The sequence below is a fragment of the Saccopteryx bilineata genome, chromosome 1 (assembly GCF_036850765.1).
Source record: "Saccopteryx bilineata isolate mSacBil1 chromosome 1, mSacBil1_pri_phased_curated, whole genome shotgun sequence".
NCBI classification, from domain to species: Eukaryota; Metazoa; Chordata; class Mammalia; order Chiroptera; family Emballonuridae; genus Saccopteryx; species Saccopteryx bilineata.
Window position 1 is genome coordinate 350,056,796 of NC_089490.1, and position 20,738 is coordinate 350,077,533.

The 20,738-nt window shown below is 41.1% G+C and overlaps 1 protein-coding gene and 1 pseudogene across 2 annotated transcripts; one reads left to right on the forward strand and one right to left on the reverse strand.

The window, feature by feature from the left end:
- The first annotated feature begins 7,927 nt into the window (after positions 1–7,927).
- Positions 7,928–8,870, forward strand: LOC136320575 (olfactory receptor 52B4-like; annotated as a pseudogene).
- A 3,066-nt stretch (positions 8,871–11,936) lies between these two features.
- LOC136318447 (E3 ubiquitin-protein ligase TRIM21-like) lies at positions 11,937–20,515 on the reverse strand. Of its 2 annotated transcripts, none has more exons than XM_066250763.1 (7): positions 20,444–20,515; positions 18,278–18,720; positions 17,735–17,830; positions 16,410–16,640; positions 14,196–14,218; positions 13,424–13,524; positions 11,937–13,144 (listed from the first exon to the last, which is right to left on the reverse strand). In XM_066250763.1, exons 2-7 carry the CDS (start codon positions 18,683–18,685, stop codon positions 12,600–12,602), a joined length of 1,404 nt encoding a protein of 467 aa, XP_066106860.1. In that variant the 5' UTR covers positions 18,686–18,720; positions 20,444–20,515; the 3' UTR covers positions 11,937–12,599. The 2 variants fall into 2 exon arrangements, with proteins under 2 accessions (XP_066106860.1, XP_066106861.1); XM_066250764.1 differs by having other exon boundaries at positions 16,410–16,634; positions 17,729–17,830.
- Between the last annotated feature and the right edge of the window lie 223 nt (positions 20,516–20,738).

The following is a 20,738-nucleotide window of genomic DNA, read 5'->3' on the forward strand; positions in this document are numbered from 1 at the left end:
ATATTAGAAAACGAACTCAAAAAATAATCCCCTTCACGATTGCAACAAAAAAAATAAAATACCTAGGAATAAACATAACAAAGAACGTAAAGGACCTATATAATGAAAATTACAAAGCATTGTTAAGGGAAATCGAAAAAGATACAATGAGATGGAAAAATAATCCTTGTTCTTGGATAGGAAGAATAAATATAATCAAAATGGCCATATCACCCAAAGCAATATACAAATTTAATGCAATTCCCATCAAAATCCCTATGAGATTTTTTAAAGAAATGGAACAAAAAATCATCAGATTTACATGGAACTATAAAAAACCCCGAATAGCCAAAACAATCCTCAGGAAAAAGAATGAAACTGGGGGTATTACAATACCTGACTTTAAACTATATTATAGGGCCACGATAATCAAAACAGCATGGTATTGGCAGAAAAATAGACACTCAGACCAATGGAACAGAATAGAAAGCCCAGAAATAAAACCACATATATATGGTCAAATAATCTTTGATAAAGGGGCCAACAACACACAATGGAGAAAAGAAAGCCTCTTCAACAAATGGTGTTGGGAAAACTGGAAAGCCACATGCAAAAGAATGAAACTCGACTACAGCCTGTCCCCGTGTACTAAAATTAATTCAAAATGGATCAAAGACCTAAATATAAGACCTGAAACAATAAAGTACATAGAAGAAGACATAGGTACTAAAATCATGGACCTGGATTTTAAAGAACATTTTATGAACTTGACTCCAATGGCAAGAGAAGTGAAGGCAAAGATAAATGAATGGGACTACATCAGAATAAAAAGTTTTTGCTCAGCAAGAGAAACTGATATCAAAATAAACAGACAGCCAACTAAATGGGAAATGATATTTTCAAACAACAGCTCAGATAAGGGCCTAATATCCAAAATTTACAAAGAACTCATAAAACTCAACAACAAACAAACAAACAATCCAATAAAAAAATGGGAAGAGGACATGAACAGACACTTCTCCCAGGAAGAGATGCAAATGGCCAACAGATATATGAAAAGATGCTCAGATTCATTAGTTATTAGAGAAATGCAAATCAAAACTACAATGAGATACCACCTCACCCCTTTTAGATTAGCTATTATCAACAAGACGGGTAATAGCAAATGTTGGAGAGGCTGTGGAGAAAAGGAACCCTCATTCACTGTTGGTGGGACTGTAAAGTAGTACAACCATTATGGAGGAAAATATGGTGGTTCCTCAAAAAACTGCAAATAGAACTACCTTATGACCCAGCAATCCCTCTACTGGGTATATACCCCAAAACCTCAGAAACATTGATACGTGAAGACACATGTAGCCCCATGTTCATTGCAGCACTGTTCACAGTGGCCAAGACATGGAAACAACCAAAAAGCCCTTCAATAGAAGACTGGATAAAGAAGATGTGGCACATATACCCTATGGAATACTACTCAGCCATAAGAAATGATGACATCAGATCATTTACAGCAAAATGGTGGGAACTTGATAACATTATACGGAGTGAAATAAGTAAATCAGAAAAAAACAAGAACTACATGATTCCATACATTGGTGGAACATAAAAACGAGACTAAGAGACATGGACAAGAGTGTGGTGGTTACCAGGGGTGGGGGGAGGGAGGATATGGGAGGGAGGGAGGGAGAGAGTTAGGGGGAGGGGGAGGGGCACAGAGAACTAGATAGAGGGTGGCGGAGGACAATCTGACTTTGGGCGAGGGGTATGCAACATAATTTAATGACAAAATAACCTAGACATGTTTTCTTTGAATATATGTACCCTGATTTATTAATGTCATCCCATTACCATTAATAAAAATTTATTAAAAAAAAAAAAAGAAAAAGGAAAAAATAAACAAATGGGACTACATCAAACTAAAAGGCTTTGCATAGCACAAGAAATTAATAAAATGAAGAGGAAAGCCACTGAATGGGAGAACATATTTGACAATGATACATCTGATAAGGGTTTATTTTTCAAAAAAAATAAGAAACTTATACAACTCAACATCAAGAAGTCAAACAATCCAATTAAAAAATGGGCAAAGGATCTGAATAGACACTTCTCTAAAGAGGACACAGAGATGACCAATAGACATATGAAAAAATGTTCAATGTCACTAGTCATCAGAGAGATGTAAATTAAAACTACAATGAGATATTACTTCATACTTGTCAATATATATCATCAATAAATCTACGAACAAATGCTGGCAAGGGTGTAGAGTATTGGATAAAGAAGAAGTGGTACATATATACAATGGAATAGTACTCAGCCACAAGAAGTGATGACATATTTCCATTTATGACAACATGGATGGACCTTGAGAACATTATACTAAGTGAAACAAGTAAATCAGAAAAAGTTAAGAACTACTGTATATCATTTGACATATAGGTGGGATATAAAAATGAGACTCATGGACATAAATAAAAGTGAAGTGGTTACCAGGGGAAAGGGGTTGGGAGAAAGGAGAATGAGAAGGTGGGGAGTAAAGAGGGACAAATATACAGTAATGGAAAATGATTTGACTTTGGGTGATGGCACACAATGCAATAAACAGTTCCAATGTTATTGAGATGTTCGCCTGAAACTTGTGCACTCTTATCGGTCAATGTCACCCTGTTAAATTTAATTTTATATATAAAAATTTAAAAAATTTAATAAAGTATTTTATTTTCTAAATAAAATTAAGAAAAGAGAAAAGTAAAAGAAATACTTGGGACTCCAGAAGCCTTACTACTCTCTCAACCACAATCTCTGCTCGTTTATACAACCAGAAGTTATGGGAAATTCTTTTCCCGACACTAAAACATTGGGTTGGGGGACCTGGTATAGGGCTGGAACCCTTCATTTTTTAGACAGCACCACTGCAATATTCTTACAGATTTTTAACTGTCATATGTGGCTGTGGGTCCAGCCCATTTTTGCACCTCTTAACCCTCCCACCAGTCTCAATTTGACTGCTTCTTTATAGCCTTGTGGTGCTGAATGATGTTATTCTGTAATGTAGTTTTTGATTTTGATGTGGTTGTGGGAGGATGCAAGTACCATATTTACCTAGGAAATAGAACATAACTACCCACTTCTTAACTGTGGGATGCACATAGTGACTTTCTTCTAAAGAATATAGTCTGGGCCTGACCAGGCAGTGGTGCAGTGGATAGAGTGTTGAACTGGGATGTGGAAAACCCAGGTTCGAGACCCTAAGGTCGCCAGCTTGAGCACAGGCTCACTCATCTGGTTTGAGCAAAGCTCACCAGCTTGAACCCAAGGTCGCTGGCTTGAGCAAAGGGTCACTCGGTCTGCTGTAGCCCCTGAGCAAGGCACATATGAGAAAGCGATCAATGAACAACTAAGGTGTCACAACGAAAAAGTAATGATTGATGCTTCTCATCTCTCTCCGTTCCTGTTTGTCTGTCCCTATCTATCCCTCTCTCTGACTCTCTCTCTGTAAAAAAAAAAAAAAAGAATATAGTCTGGAAAGGGAGAAAGAGAGTAATGTATAGTGTAGATTCTGAAAGACATTCAGCCATGGGAGTAAAGTCAACATCGATAGTGATAAGCCATGTTTTGTACACTACGCACCCTTGTTTTGAATAGATAAAAATGGCAATTTACTTCTGTAGTCTTTTTTCCCCAAGTCCTGTAATTTCAGTATGATCATGAAAAGAGCATCAGACAAATCCCAATTGAAGTACATCTTTCAAAATTCTTGACCACTACTGTTTAAGATCATAAAGGTCATCAAAAACAATGAGGATCTCGGAAACTGCCATAGCCAAGAGCAGCCTAAATAGAAAAGACTACTAAATGTACTGTAATCCTGAATGGGATCCTGGAAGACAAAAAGGACATCAGGTAAAACTATGAAAGTCTGAATAAATGATAGTAATTCATCAATATTGGTTCATTAATTATAACAAAGGTATCATATTAATGTAACATGTTAGCATGACAACTGTGTATTATGTAATTTTTCTTTAAACTGTTGTAAAAAAGTAAATTTATAAAATACAATTTGTATATCGATTTTCAAGTTATATGTCTTGATTAATAACCGGATTGATATTTATAATTTCCATTAACATGGTATCAGGAGTAGCTCCTAGCAATGCTAACATTAGATTTCTTGAAAACAATACATGTGTATATAATAGTAAAAGAATGGAGTCCTGGAGGACTGGGTTTTGTGGGGGTGTTATTAAAGAATCATAATGACTTGGCCCATGTGCATTAAGTCTGAGATCCCCTGTGTATTAACTTACTCTGTAGACTTTAGGCAATGCATAAAATCTCTGCTTTCTGATATCCATCTTTTATAGTCCTCCTGTGACTCACCTCATTCTAACCCATGAGGACTGCATGTGAAGCAGGTGACTATTTTATTGTTGTGAAGTAAAATTGTAGGAGGACGACTAGGAGTTATGGACCATAAGGTAGATGGTTGAAAATATTAGAACCTTTGTTTGGAGTTATTTGGTAGAATGAGAGTAATGACAGCAGTAGTGTTTATAAGGGTCAATTGTATACCTTTCGTTCCAAATTTACATATAGGGACATTATGTAGGTAGTTTGAAACTGATTAACACAGATTCATTTTAACCTAAGAAATTGGCAAACACCATAAAAAAGGGCTTGTTTTTTTATTTTCCTTTTTGTTTATATTTTCCCCGAAGTGAGAAGTGTGGGGGGGAGGCAGACAGACAGACTGCCATATGCGCCCAATCGGGATCCACCGGGCATGCCCACCAGAGGGTGATGCTCGATGCTCAGTCCCTCTGGGGCGTTTGCTCTTCTGCAATCGGAGCCATTTTAGCACCTGAGGCAGAGGCCATGGAGCCATCCTCAGTGCCCGGGCAAACTTTGCTCCAATGGAGCCTTGGCTGTGGGAAGGGAAGAGAGAGACAGAGAGAAAGGAGAGGGGGAAGGGTGGAGAAGTAGATGGGCGCTTCTCCTGTGTGCCCTGGCCGGGAATCAAACTTGGGACTTCCACTTGCTGGGTTGACACTCTACCACCGAGCCAACTGGCAAGGGTCTTTTTTTTTTTTTTCTCCAAAAGCTGTTTTATCAACACACCCCTGGACCGGAGTCACAACCATGAATGTCTAAGTAGAATAAAAAGTGCTGTCTGGGAGGGAGGACAGGGGAGACTTTGGGTCCACACTTTAACTCTCAGCGTGCCAGGGAGCCCAGACCCCTCCAGGGAAAGTTTCACATTGACACCAAATCCTGAGTACTGTACAATTTTATGCACAAGAAGGGACTCACTCTTGATTCCTGTTCTGATCATTTATCCCTTCCATCTACTAGTTATCATTATTGAGGAATTAGATTGTGTATCAGTGTGCTGGTTTGTGGGAGCGTCGATTTACTAAAAAGACAATTGTCAGACTTCAGAAAGTTTACAATCAGTTGGGAAACACTGACAATATGCTACTATCCCCGAGATACATACACTGATGATTAGATTCCTGTGACATCAGGATAGGAGTGATTGTGGAAAGATGTCACGCAGGCACTTTCCTGACATAGTGGTGGACTGTGAGAGTGCACTGAATTGGGGCAGTCAGCTCCACAGAACAAATCAGAGAGCTGAAGCATCTTGCTTGGGGACTGAAGGTGCCTGGACCCAGGCTGCAGAAACCATCATGAAGCCTTTGAGAAGATTTTTGAAGGTGAATGAGTTATACAAGGAATCACTCTAGTTCATAAAACCTCACGTGAAGACCAGCCCCCAATTGGAAAGCTCCGTAGCCTGTATTCACTTCTACCTTAAAGAAAAAACCACTGTGCTGCTCCCAAAGTATCCCAGGTCCGTCAACATGTGTAAGCAGGTCCTGTTCATCTCCTCTTTTTAGTTACTTAAGGCTTATTTGCTTTACCATCACCTTTTCCTGCAATTACTTTGTCAATGTAGTGGCACACACATGTGTCCATCAGCTTGATGGCATTGTTGATGTATCTATTTTGATTTCTTCCAGCTCCTCCAGGAGGGTGGTTTTCCTCAGGGAAGTTTATGTTCTCAAAGTGGTTGTGTGGCTGACCTGGTGGTTGGTGACCACAGCAGGTCAAGCCTCTGCTGTGCTCTGTTCAAGGAATTTTACTTTCAGTACAGTTTTAGCCATTTCTTAGGGGAGACATAGCAATAAATACCGAAGCAGAGATTCCTACTCTAGAAATTAAATTTAGTGGTGAGGAGAATAAAATCAGGAGGCAGAGCAAACGAATGATTTTTTAACTTACTATGTGCCAGGCATTGACTAAATGCGGAGATGCAGAAAATAGCTTTATAGGAAGCTTCTTCATCCCCTGGATCTCTGCTCTCTCTCTCTCTCTCTCTGTGTGTGTTCTGCATCAGGCTCAAGTCCTGCAAATCAGTATCAACTTAAACAACCACCTGGAGAGCGTGTGAAGAGTTTAGATCTAGAGGTTTTCCCTGAGAGTGAAATTATTTCTTTTATAAACAATCGTTCTTGCCTCTGTTCACTAAACAACATGCATTTCTTTAAGAATATGAAAGAATTTAACTCTTATTTTCTGCCTTCTTCCTAGGTTTATAGATTAGGCCCACCTGCCTTCTATCATCTTAACACTTGGTGTTTCTTACTGCAGGACACTGGACAGCAGAGCTATTTTCTGAAGTTGCCAGCCTTCTAGCTTGGCTATAGGATGCACAATGCTTTATATCCTTACCAAAAATTTACCCTTTTTCTTTACAGAAACAATGCCAAGAAAGCAAATATCAAAAGCTGGTGCAGTTTCACTCATAAATAATTATGAAACATTTGTAGTATTTTTCCTGTTCTTTATTCTGTGGTCAGGGAGCAGGATATAGCTACCTGCTGAGGGACATCCTTCCCCATGTCAGGAGGGCACCTCAATTTCCTTTAGTATAGAAAAGTGTCTTTTACTTGATCAATTTTAAAGATGAGGAAAGTATGACTAGCAAATTTATAAAATCTTCAAATTTCTTCTCTGTTCTTTGAGTTTTGATGATATTCTTGAGTCTGAAATTCCTGTTTTGAAAAGTTGATGATGATTACCCCTATAGCCTGCATTGGCAGAAGAAATGAATGGTGTGTCATAAGTAATATGTTTATATAAGCGACTAAAATTGAGAAAGCAGTTTAAAAAGAATACTTCCCTGATCCATATTTCACTGTGACATTAGCTCATCAATATCTCAATTTTTCTTAGTTGGACAAATTTTGCTGTTTTATCGAATTCCAGTTTTTGCTCTCTTTTTTCATCCTATTTTTCATGTATCTGCCAGATCAGTATATCCAAAATGCTTTCCAATTTCAAAACTATTTATGGTTGGCAATATTACCCAACACAATAAAGTCTACCTTTTTAATCTGTATTCAGAGCCAGCCTATCTTTGTTACCATCTTTTTTTTCCAATTGCTCCAAATTTACAATGTCAGAAACTCACAGAGCTGAAGGCTAATCTCAGTATAATTTGTATTTATGTGTCAAATTTTTTTACTTAAACTTTCAAACAATTTCATTCACTACTTGGTATATCCTCAAACTGATGACCTCCTACTCTGTTTTCAAAGCTAAGTTCAAACATGAAATCACTTATAAGACTGTTGCAAATATGAACAATGAGAATTACTCTCTGTATTGTGTTTCCATATTAAATATTTTGTATAACTATTATATTGGCTTTTCATTTAATATTAGTTATATAAATTTCTATTTATAAGCTTAAAACCTCATCAGAAAACAAACCATAGCTTACTCACCTGTAATATCATAGCTCCTGCTACCCTCAGAATGAAAGAGAATCAAGTGGGCGTGAATAGTCCTTTCTTGGTAAGAAAATCTTTGCATATAATCTGAATTTTCCTCTCTGTCTTTGAATAGGAAGTGAGGTGCCAGGCTATCTGATCCAGGCATGACTACCTCAAACCTCTCTGGTGTTAACCACACAGTCTTCCACTCGCAGGGGCATCCCAGGCTTAGAGAAAAGCACATGTGGATTTCCATCCCCTTCTTCACCTCCTATGTCACTGCGTTGCTTGGTAACAGCCTGCTCATCTTCATTATCCTCAACAACCGCAGTCTCCATGAACCCATGTACCTCTTCCTCTGCATGCTGGCCGGAGCAAGCATTGTCCTCTTCACATGCACAGTACCACAAGCATTAGCCATCTTCTGGTTCCATGTGGGGTGATCTCCCTGGAATGCTGCATCACTCAGCTCTTCTTCATATATTCTACCTTCATCTCTGAGTCAGGGATCTTACTGGTGATGGCATTTGACCGCTACATTGCCATGTGCTACCCACTGAAATACACTACCATTCTTGCACATGCACAGATTGGGAAATTTGGTGTGACTATCTTTCTTAGAAGTTATTGTACAATATTCCCTATAATATTTCTTCTGAAAAGATTGAATTTCTGCAAAAGTATCATCCTCTCAAATACTGGTTGTTGGCACATTATCTTGGCTCATCTTTCTTGTGATGACATACGAGTAAACATCTGGTATGGATTATTTCTCCTAATGTCAACAGTAGTCTTAGACATTGTGCTAATTTTTTTTCATATGTGTTGGTTCTCTATGCTGTCTTCCAAATCCCATCCCAAGGTGCTCGCCACAAAGCTCTCAACACATGTGGCTCCTATATCTATGTCATTATTCTCTTTTATGGGCCCAGGACTTTTGCAACACTTATTCAGAGGTTTGGATGCTACATCTCACTCCATATCCATATCTTGCTTTCTGATGTCTGCATTCTGGCTCTTCCTATGATGAATCCCATCATTTGTGAGATTAATACAAAATAGATCCTGGACCAGATGGTTTGTTTGTTGTTGAAAAAGCAGAAATAACTTTCTACGTTGTAGGTTGACATCCTTTTTTGTAGCTGTTGTATTTATGTATGAAGTGATTTTAGCACCAGTTCATGGCAACAGGTGAAATACTAGTCCAATGACTCCTGAAGTTGGTGTTTCTAGTACAATTTTATCAGTGAAGTGTTGATGCATGTTTCTTTCAAAGCCTCTAATTTGTTTTTAAATATTCTTTCTAGACATAGCTTTCTCACCCATAGAATTGAGAACTAGATCAGGCTACCAGACCAACTCTAACTTACCTTTGTAACCCTGAACTGGAAAATTCAATGAGTTTTATCTTTGATAGTGATTTTTTTCCTGGAAATTGCTGAACTATTCTTTTCCAGGATGTTTTATGCTTTGAACAGCTTTGTTCTCATTAAGCTTAAGACATTTCTCCTGCCATTCTTTTCTATGTCCTCAGTATTTTAAACTTTTTATTCTTTATTGAAAACCTATCTTTTTGCATTATATTTTTTCTCCAATGTAAAAAACATACCCCCCCAAAATAAAAATAAATTTGAAAAATACCCCAGCCCTCAAGTCTACATTCACCTTCATCTCCTAGTTCATTTCTCTTCTCCAGTCTAGAGGAGAGAGAGTACCTAAAATGGTTTGTCCACTGGCAAGCTCGAATCTCCTCATTTTTCCTTTGACCCCACTCATTTTCACCTTTACCCATACCATCTCATGCAAACTGCACTTGTTAATATACTAATGATCTTCACGCTTTGAAATTAATAGTCAAAATCTCTATGTTTTTCAATGTTAGGCCCACTCTCAGTTATTATCTTTCTTTTTAAAAAACTATGTATATTCCTCAAAATCTTTCTACTGGCTCCCTCTTTCTATTTTTACACTCTCCACATTGTGTATTTTCATCATAGTATTTTCTTTTAACAGTTGTATTGAGATATAATTCAAGTACCACAATATTTATCCATTTAAAAAATACAGTTCAGTGGTTTTGAATGTATCACAGTGTTGTGTGACCATCAGCACTATTGTAAGGCTGGTGGTTGTGGCCACGCAGATTCGCATTGAATTCGGGCAGACAGTAAAGGAATTGTGAAGCTGGAAAACAGTGAGTCATACCAATTCATTGGAGGCTCACAAAGATGGGTAAGCCAAAGAAAGAAAGGAAAAAAAAAACCCAAAAGAAAACAAAGGAAAACCTGCTTTCGCAGTGGAGGGCAAGGGGTCAGGACATAAACTACACCTGGCCACGGTGGGAGCGTGACCTGCTCTCATCGCTCCTGAGGGGAAGCACTTGCATCCTTACAGTAGTGCTGTCATGTGCTCACGCACTAATTGCACAGAGTGCTTGCAGCAAGCAAGCCTAACACAGCTGTTTTCCCCACAACTATCTAATTGCAGATTAATTTCAGCACTCCCCACCTGCAATCATTCTATTTCTTCAGGACCGAGTTCTCTTCTATATTCTTTTCCAAGGCACTGGTTGATTTTACCAACTTATATTGATTTAGCTCCTGTAATGTTGAATCTTGCCTGAGAATAGTTTTTTTTTTGTCCTTTCTTCAAAGGATCTCTACTCTGTCCAGTGTTGATAGAAATGACTTTTATTTTTTTAATCAATAAACTCTTCTCAAAGTAACCAACATCTTTTGCAGTATCTAAATATTTCATAAAGTACTTAGCAGATGTCTGACGGAACTTAAGAGATTCTATTTGAGATAAGGACTCAGGACTCCTGGAAGGATAATGGCTCTCTGATAGCCTATTATTGCTCAGGTGTAGAGCTTCATTGTTCTAGTTTTATTTATTTATTTATTTGTCTTGTAATTTTGTGATTTATTTATAAAATTACTTGAACCTGAAACATAATATTTATCAATTAGGATTTGAAATTATTTGCAGGTACATTTTCATCATATGCTGTTTCAAGTAGTTGATTTTTGACTGCATAAATTTCACTAAAAATTCTGAAGGTTAGATGATTATAAACTTGCCTTCCAGATTGTTAAAAATATTGATTTTAGTGAGAAAGACAGAGACAGACAGGAAGGGAGAGAGATGAGAAGCATCAGTTTGTAGTTGTGGCACTTTAGTTGTTCATTGATTGCTTCTCATACATACCTTGACTGGGGGGCTCCAGCTGAGCCAGTGACCCAGTGCTTAAACTAGTGAGCTTGCGCTCAGGCTGGCAACTTTGGGGTTTTGAACCTGGGTCTTCAGTGTCCCATGTTGATGCTCTATACACTGCACCACCACTGGTTGGGCAAAGAATTGATTTAAAATGTTTAAAATATGGCTTAGGGACTTTTAAATTTATTTTCATAGTAAAATTGTATGTGTCAAGGTTCATTACTTCTAGGAGAGGATTTACTGAATTGTTGCAATGACAAAGCTGTATTTATTTTTGTAACAAATTATAAGGAATATAGTACCAGTCTTATCTGCCACACTTTGTTTCTGTCAAAAGATGTTTCTCTTATTTTTTTTAAAATTAATTTTAATGGGGTGACATTGATAAATCAGGATACATATGTGCAGAGAAAACATCTCTATGTTATTTTGACATTTGATTATGCTGCATTCCCATCACCCAAAGTCCAATTATCTTCCGTCATCTTCTAACTGGTTTTCTAGTTTTAAAAGTTTATAGTCAAGGAAGTGTTTGCTGTCACTAGGTGATGCTGCCACCTCAGTCTTGGCCTTCATACCAATCAGGGTTCAACTGGAGAAGCAGAACTAGTAAGAGATGAATACTGAGATTTATTGCAAGGAATTCCCTTATGCAATTATGGCAGCTGGCAAGGTAAGTTCTAAATCTGTAGGGGAGGCGGTAGGGAAAAGCACGCTGGAACTCTTGGGCATGAATTTAAGCTGCTCTTTGTAAGCAGAATATCTTTTTCTTCAGCAACGTCTCAGGGTCGCTCTTAAGGCCTTTCACCTGATTGAATCAGGCCTACTCAGCTAATCTAGGACATTCTTCCTTATTTAAAGTCAGATGATTATGGACTTTAATGACATCTGTCAAACACCTTCACAGCAATATCTAAGTATTTGACTGAAGAACTGGGGAATGACAGCCCAGCCAAGTTGACACATTAAACACCATCACAATTTTCATTTAGGTTGACATGGCCTTTAACCAACTGCATTTTTTTTAAACAATATGTGGTTGGGAAATAATGGTGGGAATGAGGGTTCATAGCAAGCTGAATATTGAACTTGGCAATCTAAAGACATGCATAATTGAGCTTTTAAGAAAAAATAAATGTAGCTGTTTTCCATAGGCAGTTGTGGAGCCACCTATGATCAGATGTGTGTTGGAAAGATTATCCCAGGTGTGTATGAGAGTAAGGATGAATGAGGTAGATTGAGACACTATTTACTTAGAAAGCTCTATGGCAAAGCATGTAGATAAAATAGAGATGTCAGCAAAGGCCAAGAGATGGGAGGAGAAAACAAAACGAGTCACATAAAGAAGGCAAAAACATGATTTAGTTGATCTATGTGAGTTTGGGCCAAATAGAAGTAGTTTGTTAGAGAAAATCATGAGCAATCTAGGGCAGGAATATTGATGTTGTAGATCATTTGACATAGATGATCAGTGACCTCCTTGTCAAAATCAGCTTGCTGGAACAGAGGTGGTCCAGAATTCATGGGAAAATAAGGCAGGCTTGCTGGCTGAGGAGAGGTATCAACAAAGGGAGTGTCAGTGTCAAGAGAGAGTGATCAACAGTCAGTGGATCCCTGCCATCACATCCTCAGAGGACAGAGGGTCAGAGGGGCTGCATTTTTTCCAGTGTCATTGAAACCAGTATTGAAGAAAGGCCGTAGGGGTCCAGTGAAGGCACATTCAGAGAAGGTATAGATGAGGGAGCCATGGTCAGTAATGTTGTAGAAGGAGACAGTGTTGGCCTCATAGTCCAGGAAGATTCCAATTTGGCTTGGAGGCACTGGAACATGGAGAGAATTCAGCAGGCAGGTGCCAGCCTCATATTTTTGGTTTTTCCACAACCAAATTGTCCAGAAGCCACTCATTGGGCTGAGCAAAAAGTGCCCCTTCCTCTGCACAGAGTCTCTACAAACCCCCAGGTCCCAGGCCTCCTTTCCAGTCACATCTACCTCCCAGTAATGTTTTCCGGAGTCGAAGCTCTGGGCACCCAGCACCATGGGATAAGTATCAAATCTCTCTTCATTTTTAGGCACCTCCTGATGGGTGTCTCCAAGCCTCACTTGTCTCTGATCCTCTGAAATGATGAGCCACGGATGGGCCGTGAGTGGGTCCAGAGTGATGTGTACTGCAGAGAAAGGACCACAGTCAGTCTGGGAGAGTATATGCAGAGTCACTAACCTTTTACCAGTGGTGGGGCTGAAGGGGGTGACCTGAGCCTCACTGTGTGAGGAAATGACTCCCTAGCCAGCTCTAGCCTTTGCCGGGACCTATAAGGAAACCACTTTCCCCAGCTCTGTTTCTGCCCAATACACTTTGACCAGACATCTGTCCCTGACCCTGACCTACCCTTGTCTTCCTATAGCTGCTCAGCAGGCTGGTGCTATAGTGCTGGAGCTCGCCTCACCTGCACACGTCCTCAACATACTCTTCAGCCCTGGCACATGGCACACGGTCCTCAGGTCAGGAGAAACGATGTCCAGCTCTTTCAGGTTCCAGGATTCACTCCTGGGGGAAAACAGGTACTTGGTCTCCAACTTGTACCCCACGCTATGTACCCTAATGCTATAACCTGTCTTGTGGATGACTGATAATTTAATTCAACACAAATTTACAAACACCGGTTGTGTTAGAATCTCTGGGGGGAGGCAAAAGGAGGCAGGATTTACATCCCACCCAGGCCGTTCTGGTCATGGGGCCTCAGCAGCACATGGATAGTCTGTATCCCCTCTCAAGCCCGACATCACCACACAAGCACATTGTTTTATTTTAAGGCAGGTGCTGATACACCCTGATTCACTTCCTAAGGAACTTCAAGGAGTCTCGCCCATGCCTGGGTCTTACTCATAGCTCTTTCTCAGAGGCTTGTAACTGGTTAAAAAAATTTTTTTTAAAGGAGTGCAACCAGGCTGTAGATGCAGAGCTTCCCAGAATTTCCCTGTTTGTTAGAGCTTCACTTTGTGAAGATGGTTCAGTCCAATTACTTTGGGCAACTCACCAAGTGATGCCCATTAATTAGCCTTCTGAAACCAGAAAATATCTTATGGAGGTTTGGATCTTTGAGAATAGTAAGGAGCATGGGAAAACTTCAGTGCATGTTTTTCTAACTCAATAATATATTACACAGGTGAATACTCTTCCTGCCACCCCTTCTTTTAAAAAAGAAAACCTCTTCTTACCTTTCCAGGACACTTTTCACCTCCTGAGGAAGAAAGAGACAGAGAGTAAGTTCCAGAATTACTGGATTAATGACTAAAATTTCAGTCCTCTGGGTGATGTGATGTTGCCACCCTGAGGCCTGCAGGACACTACCTTGCTCATTTCCTCTGGGCCATAGGCCAAAAGACAGTTCTGATCAACGTGGAACAGAGGGATGTGCAGATGCTCATGGGGTAAAAGAAACCCACAGATAAGCAATATCCATGAGAAAGATGAGCAGTTTAAAGAGTCAGAAAACAAAGAAAGAGAAAAGACCAGTTTCTTCGGGGAGAGGAAGGGCATGAAGGAGAGTGGAGAGGAGCCCAGAGACGGTCACAGAACAAGAACAGCCAAGTCAGGCTGCATGGAACCTGCTGTCTCATCTGTGGGCTTGAGTTTGGAGAAAACAGGCGGGTTAGGTAAAGCTCTGTCCTGTGCTGTAGTCAGTGTTGCTCCCTAACGTATCTGACATCAGCTCACTTGAGAGTATTCTGTTGCCGAGGTTGGGAGCCCTGATCTGGAATTGGCAGGCTCCTCGGCTGAGTCAAACGTGCATGGGAAGCCTGGCTCAGTGTTGGGCAAAATCAAGATTTAGTTAATGGGAAGAAGAGGGCCTGCCAAGTCAAGCCAATCCAGTCAGCTTTTTGTCCAAAGAGAAACAAATGGCTTCATGAAGACATCTGAATGAGACAGAGAGAGAGAGAGGTATGGAGAAAGAGCTGTAGACTGTTACAAGCGAAGGGACTTTTGAGACCATTGTTCCTAGTTTCTCAAAGTGAGGCAAACATATCATTGTTGGATATGAGATCCTGTTAGGTAGAATATATTTATACATTGTTGAATTAAAAAAGTTATATATTTATTTTAATCTTAGCTCTATCTCTTACTATTTGGGTAAACTTGCTCAAGTTATTTAGCTTTAGCCTCTCACTAAATCTCTTAACATCTCTGTGCCTTAGTCTTCGCATCTATAAAATGGGGATAATGGGAGCAGCCACTTCATCACATTGTCTTGAGGGAATGAATGCCTGGCATGTAATATATGCTATTTAAGAATATGCAGGCCCTGGCCAGTGGGCTTAGTGGATATAGTGTCAGCCCAGCGTGTGGACATCCCAGGTTCGATTCCTGGTCAGGGCACACGTGAGAGGTGACCATCTGCTTTCCTTCCCCTCCTTCTCCCCTTTTACTCTCTCTTTCCCTCTTGCAGCCAGTGGCTCAAATGGTTCAAGCGTTGGATCAAGACCCTGAGGATAGTTCAGTTGGTTCAAGTATTGGCTTCGAGTGCTGAGGATAGCTCAGTGTTGATTTGAGCATCAACCCCAGATACGGTTGTTGGGTGGATCCTGATCAGGCACATGTGGGAGTCTGTCTCTCTATCTCCCCACCTCTCACTTAAAAAAAAAAAAAAAAGAACAATTATCATTACTATTGTTATGAAATAGAAAAATATCAGTAACAATATCAATGTGATTTTTTGGCTACCATTGGTTAGGACAAATTTCATTTTAAACTAAATTAATTTTGGTAAAAGAGTGAGATAATGTAAAAAAAGATAACATGTTAAAATAACTTAGAATTCATAGAAGTAGTAGAAAGTGTAAATGTGTTACATTATGAATAAAGTTTGGGGAATCCTTCTCATTTAGTCCACAGCTTCTCTCTTATTTCACATATGGAGAAATTAGGTCTAGGGAAAGAAAATTTGGTTTAACCTACAGTTATGGAGGGAATTGGTGACAGGGTTGGACCACTGTCTTTTAATTTTTAATACAGTATTTTATGAAAACCTTCCCATAGGCAGAAACTCATCAAAGAGCCTTAGTGGATTCTCTTCATTTAATCCTTACTAAAATTCTTTCAGTATGTGATATTGTAATACCCACTTAACATATGAGAAACCTGATATTCAGAAAGATTAAGGAGCTTCCCAAAGTCAGGAATATGGTACATATCTGAACAGTCACTTACCAGAGACATCCAATTTTTAAAAATGGCTGCATGGAATACTCCTTCCTAGATCTGTATCTTCCATGCATTGAATGCAAACCACTGATGGGTCTGAATTCCAGTGTGTTTTAATTAAGAAAATTTCAGGTATGGGGTTTCTGTTTGTTCTGGTGGTAGCTCCAGAGAGTACTGGGTTTTGTTCAGTTCCTCCTGAGTACAAAGTGGGAGCCTCTCCCCAGTCTCACCTGCAGCAGCTCCAGCGCTGAGCCCCGGCTTCTCCGCTCCAGCTCTGAAATCAGCTCCTGCAGGGCCTGGCTATCCTGAGCCAGCTTGGCCTCTGTTTCCCCCAGTATTCTCAACTGTTTCCTCTCTTCCTTCTCTAGCTTCTGCAGTTGTCTCTGTTTCTCCTCAGCCAGGAACGTTTTCTGCTGCTCAAATTCTGCGTGAATCCTCAATTTATGTGTCTCCACCTTTTCCTTTAGCATTAATGAAAAGAAAGAGATGATTTTTAAATCAAAATCTCCCCAGATGTGGGAATGGAGGTGTCTACACCTGTTTCTACTTTTTGTAGAATCACCACTCTGGCTCTGTCTGGGAATAAACACACATACACATACACACAAAAATTTGCTGCTTAGTGGGTGGGTGAGGCTTCTGGGATTAAGAGTGGATTGGGATTGGTGTGGGGCACACTGTTGCTGCCCTAGAGCCACAGCTGTGTCAGCTCACGGTATCAGAGACGTCCTCAACTTATTTCAAAACCCAGTCAGCACTCAAGTGTGTTCTTTTGTCTTCATAACTCAGAGTTACTGACAGAGTAGCAGCTGTCCCTATTCAAACAATCTCACAAAGACACGCCCACAAAACCATTCTTAAGTACTGGGAAAAGAAACTCTTTGTGATATTTTTTGCCTGTCTGCCTGTGTTAGTGATTAGTGTCACCCGATGACACAAGATGACCCCTTTTGCCACCACAGCTTGGTTCACCATTTCTTGGTCTCATGTTGGTCTCTTCTGGTTTCTATTGGCCATGAGTTCCTTCCACGCATCTCTATCTTTGACCTGTCCTACCTCCAGATCGCCAGTGCAGAATAATGTTTAGTTCTCCATTTTCCTTGGCACCAGTGATCCAAGCATAGTCAAGCAACCACCTCGGAAGATTGGTTTTCTTATTTTAGGCTTTAGTGGTTCCCTTAAGTCTGTTTCTCATAGTCCCTGTAATCACTTGATAGGCCCAGCACTATATCTTTTGGGATAAGATTGTCCCAGATACCAAGGCACTGGTGTCATCCTCTAAGACTGGGCTTAAGGAGCAGGGGCTCTGGGTATGGCTTTTTCCTCAGCATCTTCTCTAAGGCTCTTGATCCTTGTGTGTGATTGGGGTTCTCTTTGAGCTCTGTCCCTTTCATTCCCCTCTATCCCCTAGAGGGATTTGGTTCTTGAAAAGTATATACACTGACTCTATTATTCCTCAAACAGGTGTAGCTATGGTTAGGGTTTTCTTGAGGCTAGGACCCTGAGCTTTGCCTAGGCTTTTGATCTAAGACTCCTTTTGGGATATGACTCTTGCCTTCCAGGTGGTTCTTTTCTTTGCAACATCCACTTCCAACTTCTCAGCCATCTCTTGCTCCTTTCTCAGTTTCTTTAATGCCACCTGGAGCTTCTCCTGCAAAGACAGATAGCAGGTTAATGCCCAACCAGACCAAGAAGTAGAGTGGGATGCTATGAGCTGGGGGTTGATAATAAGGCCTGAGTACAGACAAGGAAGGAGGACTAGAGTAAAATTGGGTTGTGAATTTTGTGGATAGGAATACTTTTGAAAAAAAGCTCATGTTTCTTAGAAAAGATCCACACTGATGGGTTGGCAGGGGTGGGGACACCACTCTCTTAATTAACCAGGAAGCCATGAGGAATCATGATTGTTGCAACATTTTCCCATAGCATCTACCCTGCTCCTGGTGAAGAAGGTTGTGATGAGCTTCAAGTTAGACATAGAAGGTGAGGATTACTCTCCCTTTCTCCAGTCCCTCAACTCTCTTCCACCCCAGTTCTGGGGAACACAGCACTGATTTTCTTTCTTTTTACCTATTCACATGTCCTCATCAGGCCTCACCTGGTATTCCTGAGCAGCTTCCTCAATCGGGACCATGGGGTGCTCACGGTGTTTCCTGGACTGGGAACACACCCAGCAAAGAGCCTTCCCATCTTTCTCACAGAATAGGTGAAGTTGCTCTCCATGCACCCCACATCGCTCCCTCTGTGTACCCTCCTGAGCATCTTCGTTGGTTTGTCTTAGGTTCTCTATCATGTTGGCAAGCTGCAGATTGCGCCGGAAGTTCTTAAGCAGGAATTTCTTTCGGCACACGGGACAGGATCCACCCCCATCTTTCCCGACCTCAGTGATGCATTCATGGCAGAAGCTGTGGCCACACTCAATGCTCACAGGATCCACTGTGGGGTCCAGGCAGATGGGGCAGGTGACCTCCTCCCACATCATTGCCAAGGTTTTTGACAAATCCATAGGGAAATGCCCCTACTATGCAGCACTGTGGAGATCTAGTGGGAAGAGGAGAAAAGTTAGAGTTAGTAAGAAGATGAGCAATGTTGTGTGAGAAAAAAAAAATTCCAAGGAGGACATAAAGGAGCAGAGGCAGATTAAGGTCGGTGGAGGCTCTGGGCACAGAGGAAAATATTGGGCCCCTTAAAAAAAAGAGAGAGGGCCCTGGCCAGTTGGCTCAGTGGTAGAGCATCGGCCTGGCGTGCAGGAGTCCTGGGTTCAATTCCCGGCCAGGGCACACAGGAGAAGCGCCCATCTGCTTCTCTACCCCTCCCCCTCTCCTTCCTCTCTGTCTCTTTCTTCCCCTCCCGCAGCCAAGGCTCCATTGGAGCAAAGTTTGCCCGGGCGCTGAGGATGGTTCTATGGCCTCTACCTCAGGTGCTAGAATGGCTCTGGATGCAACAGAGCAACGCTCCAGATGGGCAGAGCATCGCCCCCTGGTGGGCATGCCGGGTGGATCCCGGTCGGGCGCATGCGGGAGTCTGTCTGCCTCCCAGTTTCCAACTTCAGAAAAATGAAAAAAAAAAAAAATAAATAAATAAATTAAAAAAAAAGAGAGAGAGAGACAGGGAAAATAAAAATACATGTTAACCATATTTTAAAATAGATAAAAAAACATTATGTACTGTTAATGTTAAAATTACACATATGAAACCAAACTTGGTGTCATTACAAAAAAGTGTAAAGTTGAGGTTTTGCGGGGCCCTTTAGAAGTCAGGGCCCAGGGCATGTGCCTGGTGCGCCTGCCGTTAAATCTGCCTCTGTAAGGGAGAGTGAACTGGAGGGGTTAAACCAAGACAAGAACATTAAGCTGAATAACAAGAGCTTCTTCTCCACAGTCTGGTCCATTGATTTTGTAATACAGAAGGGGTCACTGAGTCCCCGAAAGAGGCAGTGAAAACTGTTGAGAACCTCCAATATAGGGTTGACATTCATCATACCTATCTTTGCTTAAGCCCTCAGTGCCCAAGCTTTTCCTGTTCACTTCCCATCTCAGGCAAGCAGCCCTCCTGTTTACTTAGAAGCTAATCCTAATAGTGACCATTTACCAGGCGACTACCATGTGCCAGAGAAGCTGCCACATGCTTTCTGCACATCTTCATTAACTTCCAATAATGACAGTAGATCTATCTATCTAATATGAATGTATGTGCAAGAATATTTACTCTTATATATTCTTATAAGTACATATGTAATCTGATATGTGTATAAATGTATAATATATGGACAAGTGTATGTGTTTAACACACAAACATGTATGTGTGGTCAGCACTTCCAGGGCTCTTCTCTCAGCTACCCTAAACCTGGCAGCTGTCCTCATTTCTTCCAGGGCATAGACCCAAATATTTCTAACATCCTAAACAACCCTGCCCCTCTCTCCTACAGATGCTAGTCTCAAGGATCACAGACGTTCCTTCTCCCACTCCCCCAATAGGGGCTCATCTGAAACAGCCTCAGGCTGGGTTTCCGTCCTGGGGGTTTTCAGCTTCAGCCCGTCCACCTCCTAGTTCAGGTGGCAGCAGCACGACATACTCCAGCTCCTTCCAGGTGACTTGGAAGTCACTTTCACAGCCCAGCCACCCCCAGGGAGACCCGCCAGCACGGAAAGAACCCCGCTACGGAAAAGGGGAAACTCACTCCAAAGGGTCTAGGGGTGGGGAAGGTTAGAAGGGGGTCGTCAGATCTGGGATAGAATACCTCGGTCCAGTCTGGTTCACTTACCTTCAGGGCACTCAACGAATGGCAACCGGCTTTCTATTTCGCTTTCGATTTCCTGTAAGAGGCACTTCTGTAAGGGAGGCAGGTTTAAAGGAAGCAGTGGGAGGAGCAAGGGGTGGAGAGAAAACAAGGGTGGGGCGGGGCAGGAGATGGACAGGAGGTGGTGGAAGCTGGGAAGACCGAGTTGAGCCGCTGCAGGGGTCAGAAGCTGCGGACTCCCGGGATTGTGGTTTTTGGAGGCTGGGTCAGAATGACAGCTTCGCAGCATTTACCTCTTGCTCTGTGCCCCCTCCCATAT

Coding starts and splice junctions, on each gene's coding strand:
- LOC136318447 (XM_066250763.1), bottom strand. CDS start 18,685: ATGGATTTGTCAAAAACCTTGGCAATGATGTGGGAGGAGGTCACCTGC. Junction 16,641..17,734: donor AGAAAAGAACCACCTGGAAG/GCAAGAGTCATA, acceptor TTAATGCTAAAG/GAAAAGGTGGAGACACATAA. Junction 13,525..14,195: donor GTGAAAAGTGTCCTGGAAAG/GTAAGAAGAGGT, acceptor GTTTTCCCCCAG/GAGTGAATCCTGGAACCTGA.